This window comes from Leptopilina boulardi, unplaced genomic scaffold, assembly GCF_019393585.1.
Source record: "Leptopilina boulardi isolate dan_hultmark-lab unplaced genomic scaffold, ZJU_Lbou_2.1 LbouV2_131, whole genome shotgun sequence".
Classification (NCBI taxonomy): Eukaryota; Metazoa; Arthropoda; class Insecta; order Hymenoptera; family Figitidae; genus Leptopilina; species Leptopilina boulardi.
Genome location: NW_026137676.1, coordinates 980,773 through 986,962, shown reverse-complemented (window position 1 = coordinate 986,962; position 6,190 = coordinate 980,773). Strand labels below are relative to the sequence as shown.

Here is a 6,190-nt window from a genome sequence, read left to right as displayed (position 1 = left end):
CTGAAAAGCCATGCATTAAGCCAGACTATCAAACAATTTTTTAATACAACTTTTGTTTTTTTACATACTTTTTAAAACATCTTTGGGAACAGTAATTTTATGATACTAAGGAGCAGTTTTAAGCAAAAAAATAGATTTTTTGGAATTTTGAAATCAGAAAGTCCCTTTAAACGCTAACTATGGTCTCTAATTAGAACAAAAATATAAAATTTCATATCAAAAAGTTCAGGCTAAAATTCAATAAATTTATATTTTCCTGAAATTTTTAAACTTTCCCAGTAAATGAAAACTAATTCAGTTGAATTGAAATGAATACACCTTAGGCTTCAGTGAATCTCGCTTAGCCGCAATTTCGAATTTGAACTATGTTGCAATTCTCCTGAATTCGGCAAAGTTGTATTTAACTTCCAAACTCTCTGTTCGTACTAATTCAATGAACAAACCTTTCAGCTTTAATTTTTTTCAATTCGTCAGTACAAATTCAATAGATGAGTTGGTCAGTTTGTTTGAATTCTCAACCGGTAAAAACTCACTGGGCTATTTATCTTTTCTAAGAATTTAAAATTAAACAGAATGTACTTTAAATCAATAATTAAAATTTCTTCTAATTAACTTTATTAATTTAAATAGACCAAGTGTTAATAGAATTTACATCAGTGATAATAAAACATAAGAATGGTCGGATGATAGACTTTTAGTCAAAAACATTGATATGAAAATATACTACACTTACCAACTGAAAGATTTTCAGAGAATTTTAATACAAATATTTTGATATAAAAATATAAGTATTTTTGATGTATATAAGATTTGATTGAGTTTCTTATAAATAAAATTGTGATTTTACATTCCTATGTAAACATTTCGAAATTTACAGATTTCCAGGGTATAACATTAGAATTATTAAAAATTTTATATCACTATTTCAACACATTAATTTAGATAATATACAACATTTCTACCCACCATATTATAAAAAATAATGTATATATGATAAAAACATACATTTAGATTTTAAAGACATAAGTTTAATCCATTTAAATTAAACAGATTGTTTATACTGCCGTCAACAAGCACCATGGTCGTATATACGGGTCCGGAATTTCTTCAATGCCTACAATGGTGAGACGGCATCACGCGGTGAAGCCCGCCGATAGATGGCTTCGTATCGTAAAGTAATCTGGTTTCCGATTTGAGATTTTTGTCACACTTTTGATGAAGTGTATACTTGGCAAGTATGCAGTGTCCTTTTTTTCGCACGGAAAAACAAGGACATTGCATACTTCCCGAGTATACACTTTATCAAGTATACGCTAAAAATCCCAATTCGAAAAGGGCTAATGTAAATTCACTGAACTATATATCGAGCCAAGAGAGATAGCTAGCTGATCATCCACTATTTGTTTCTTTTTTTCTAAAAGTTAGGGCCTAAGCACAATAAAACGTAATAACCGCGTAATCGCAATCGCAAACTTAAGAATTAGTAAGAGAAGAACAACAATATATGACAATCCTTCTCTAAATCATTCTTCAGTTTACGATTGCGATTATGGTTACGTTTCTATTCTGCGTTGACCTTTCGAGGGATAAGGCCTAAGGGTACGGTTACACCTAAATAGATATAGCGAGGCTACCCATCTATACACACAGTTACAAAAATACAGTATTTTAACATGCGTCATATAATTTTACTCGCCAAAAACACAACGTCCGAAGTGAAAAATAAACTTCGTCATAAGTAATAACCCTGCTTAAAAAATTTGATTGAATTTGATAGAAAAAAATTTCAATACTTTTCAATCCGTTTTTTGAATCCGCAATTTTATGTAGATTGTATAAAATCCTATCAATATTTTTGGATAGAAAGTCTATCAAAATGAATAATTATTTTTTATAGAATTTGATTGATGAAATTTTAATACTTTTCAATCCGCGATTTTTAAATCCATAAATTTATGTATATTGAATAAGATTCCATCAATGATTTTTGATAGAAAGTCTATCAAAATGAATACTTATTTTTCACAGAATCTGATAGACAAAACTTTTAATACTTTTCAATCACATTTTTGAATCTGCAAATTTGTGTATATTGATTCTATCAATTATTTTTGATAGAAAATCTATCAAAATGGATACTTATTTTTCACAGAATTTGATAGATAAAATTTTAATACTTTTCAATCACATTTTGAAATCTGCAAATTTGTGTATATTGTATAAAATTCTATCAATTATTTTTTATAGAAACTCTAGCAAAATGAATGTATTTTTTGTCAATGAAATTTAATAATTTTTTTACAGAAATTAATCCTGGACGTTTCAGTTGTTTTGTATAAGTTTTTATTTATAATTCTTCTTAATATAATATTTAAATAAATAAAATTAATGACTCTATTACATATTATTTTTATTAAACAAATTGTCGTCCATGTTCAAGGGATCGATAAATAAGGGATCTTGGTAATTGTCATTTTCATTGTCATTATTACAGTCGTTGTCTTCGTCACTGTCCGTTAAGTCGTCAAATTCACTACCGCTATTAAAATTATCTGATAATATATTATTGTCAGTAATATTTTCCACTTCTTTTTCTTGATTGATTTCCTTTTCTTGATTTATTTCCTTTTGTTGTTTAATTTCCTTTTGTTGTTTAATTTCCTTTTCTTGATTAATTTCCTTTTCTTGATTAATTTCCTTTTCTTGACTAATTTCCTTTTCATGGTCACTTTCATTTTGTGCTGCTCCATTACCTAAAATAAATAATTGTAAAAATATGTCTTTTTATATATCACTCTTTCGGTTATACTTCTATCATTAAAATAATGAGATATTTTAATGTGATGAAACAAAACATTCGTACCTGCAGCTATAATCGACTCCTCGCATTTTTTAATGCCCCTTTTCATTTCACTGATTTTATGTGAAATATAGTGTCCAACCTTCGCTTTTGCCAATTCAGCCTCTGTGACGCTTTTCTTCAATTCTTCCTTGACCCAGTGGAAAGTTATATCTATAAATATTTTTTATGTAATTTAAAATAAAATTTCTGTCCGTCTTGGAAAGAAGGAATTTTTTTAAATCTTAAAATTTCTTATTTATATTTTCTATATTTTATTTTTTCTTACCCATAATAGCCATTAATTTAACAGGATCCAGCTTCTGTAAATCCTGCTCTGCATCCTTACTTTTGGACCTATTTGATTGCTTGCCAGTAACCGTGCTAGCTAAAAGAGTGTCCGCACCAAACACAGCCAAAGCAATTTCTTTCACAAATAGGGGTACAGTAATGCGGGATTTTCCCTTAATAGCGTCATAGGCATATTTTTTTATCCACACATTACGACCTAAATGTATCTGTAAAAAACAGAAATAAATTAAATATACACATGCAAATAATCTTGCTTAAAATTTTAGTACATGTATAAAAAATTGACACGTGTCAAAAAAATTTTCCTTTCTTAAAAATAAATGCATTGCATTTTTTAGGTCATTTCTTTTTCGTTTAATTTTTACCTCATCTCCTTTAATGGCACTAACTTTATCCAAACAGTCCTTTCCTGACTTATTTGCCACGTCCGTAACTTCACTCGTTAACTCCTTCAAGTTGGCTATAGAGAATAATTTTTTATTAATAAAATGTAAAAAATAGGAAGCATAATATTAAAAACATATAATATTTCATTTGATAAATATTTACAATTTAATCTTGAAAATTGACGAATAACCGTTCTTTGTAAATCCATGTTTAATAAAAGAAAGTCATTTTTTTGTTGTATCTCATCTTCAAGTTGTTTCCTCAGTTTTGATACATCATTTTTATATTTCTTTAACTCAACATCTTTTTCTTTCAAAATACGTTTTAGTTTACTGATCTCATTTTCCTAAAAAGCATCAAAATTAATTTTATTATCTTAAAATATTTTTATAACTATTAAAAAAATGTTTAGCTAAAAACATAACAAAAATAAATGCAATTCTTAAAGAAGTATTAACTAATTAAATATGTAAAAATATAATACCTTATTATTGTCAACATCTTTTGTAAGTTTTAAATTTGAAAGAGCGTCAGGTTGAATATTTTTTTCTAAATTGGAAGACTCTTCTTTTTCCAATATATCAGCTACTATTTTATTAACATTTTGAGAATCAGCTCTATTTATGTTTATCTGTAAAAAAAATTTCCAACTAGTATAAGCATAATCATTTCATTAAAAATACCTTTGAATAATATGAATTAAAATAAAGGAAAAGATAAGTTACCGATAATTCTTTCATCTTCTCAGATGGTCTTATTGGGACATTTCTTTCAACTTCAGTTACAATTATTGCGGGTTTCGGTATTGTTATTGATGTTATCGTAGGTAGAGAAGCAGCTTCTGTTTTTGCCAATTTTGCATTTAAAATATTTTTTTTGTATCGACATTATCATCCGCCTATTCGAAAGAAAAACAGATTTTTCTTGAGCAAAATACTTGTTAGTATTTACAGAGTATATTTTTTATCAGAATTATAATCAATTCTTTGAAATAATAATAATTAATCAATAACCCAAGTAGCACGTAATATTACAGTAATATTACAGTAATAATACCAGGTAATGTTACAGTAATATTACAGTAATAATAACAGGTAATGTTACTGTAATATTACTGTAAGATTAACATGTCCGCCCGATGGTAATATTACAATAACATCGGTCGGTAATATTACCATCGGGTGGACATTATAATGTTACAGTAATATTACTGTAATATTACCTGGTAATGTTACTGTAATATTACGTGCTACTTGGGAATATAATACATATATAAGGTGGAAAATTCCTAAAGTGTTCTCCCTTGGATCACTTCACATGGAATCTCTCATGAATAAGATTTGTGTTATGCGTACCTTGCGCTTAAAACTTTTTTTTTTATTATTTTCCGAATCTGTGTCAGAGAGGGAGTCCATATTGTTTAAAGTCGGAATTATCATTCTCTTGCCGTTTCGTGATGACATAAAATTTTCAACATTATTCTGAGTTTCTGAAAATCATATACGATATTAGGCAAATAAAACAATATTTCAGAATTGAACTGAAAAACAAATTTTCAAGAATTCAATTCCAAATTTTAAAAAATAATTAAAAAATACTGTCTTTATAAAAATTTTCGAAGCTTAATTTATGCAAAATATTCGAATTGAGAAATTTAGTAAATGTTTTAAACAATTAAATTTTCGAAGAATTTAATTAAAATGTAATTGAAGACATAATTTAATAAACAATTTAGAAATAATGGTAACTTTAAAAACTTGCAAATAAAATTTTTAGAAATAACTGAATTTCTAGAGACTTTTATTTAAAATTGTTGTTTTGAATTGCTGAAGTTTTTTATAAGCTTCTAATAATAATTCACTTACACAGAATTATGGATTAAAAAATATTAAAAATAATTAAATTTTCGAAAATGTTGATTAAAACATTATTCTAAAAAATTAATTTAGCGAAAAATTTTAGAAATAATTTAGTTTTTGAAGATTTATAATTGACATTGTTGTAAATTGGATCATTGAAAATTATTAACAAAATTTTAAACAATAATTATTATATTATTATAAGAAATTAATTTATAAATTTTTTTTAGAAATAATGAATATATTTGAAAAAATTGAATTTATCATATTTAGAATTAATTTAATTTCAGAACATTTTTAATTAAAATTTTCATAAATTTGAATTGTTAAAGATTTTTTATAAGCTTCTGATAATAATTGACTTTTAGAGAATTTTCAATTGAAAAATGTTAAAAATTATTAAACTTTTGGAAATGTTGATTAAACTCATTAGAAATAATTAATTTTGTAAATAATTTTAGAAACAATTGAATTTTGGAGGAGTTCAAGTTAAACTTTTTGGAAATAATTGAATTTTAGGAGATTATAAAGTGAATCTTTCATAAATTTAAATTGATGGATTTTTTTACAAAGTTTAGACAATAATTGCATTTTAGAGAATTGTCTATTGAAAATATTTTAAATTATGGCATTTTTTAGATTTGAAAAGCACAATTTTGAATATTTTTTAAAAAAACCTTTTGGAAAATGTTCAGAATAACATAGACTCTGCCTGTTATGTGCGGAAAATTCAAAATTTTGTGTTTAAAACGTTTTTTAAACAATGTTTAAGTTGGTTGTCACAAGTAAGGAA

The 6,190-nt window shown here is 25.9% G+C and overlaps 1 protein-coding gene across 1 annotated transcript; it reads right to left on the bottom strand.

Moving 5' to 3' along the window:
* Positions 1-2,170: 2,170 nt before the first annotated feature.
* On the bottom strand, positions 2,171-5,030 carry LOC127291328 (uncharacterized protein PF3D7_1120000-like). Its single transcript, XM_051320396.1, has 9 exons — positions 4,894-5,030; positions 4,264-4,436; positions 4,023-4,169; positions 3,701-3,884; positions 3,517-3,611; positions 3,129-3,357; positions 2,864-3,013; positions 2,420-2,753; positions 2,171-2,198 (listed from the first exon to the last, which is right to left on the bottom strand). Exons 2-9 carry the CDS (start codon positions 4,276-4,278, stop codon positions 2,171-2,173), a joined length of 1,182 nt encoding a protein of 393 aa, XP_051176353.1. The 5' UTR covers positions 4,279-4,436; positions 4,894-5,030.
* Between the last annotated feature and the right edge of the window lie 1,160 nt (positions 5,031-6,190).

Excerpts from the sequence above, each read along its gene's own strand:
- LOC127291328 (XM_051320396.1), bottom strand. Across the intron at positions 3,885-4,022 it reads AAGATGTTGACAATAATAAG|GAAAATGAGATCAGTAAACT; the intron begins GTATTATATTTT and ends GATGCTTTTTAG. Across the intron at positions 3,612-3,700 it reads TCAATTTTCAAGATTAAATT|CCAACTTGAAGGAGTTAACG; the intron begins GTAAATATTTAT and ends TATTCTCTATAG.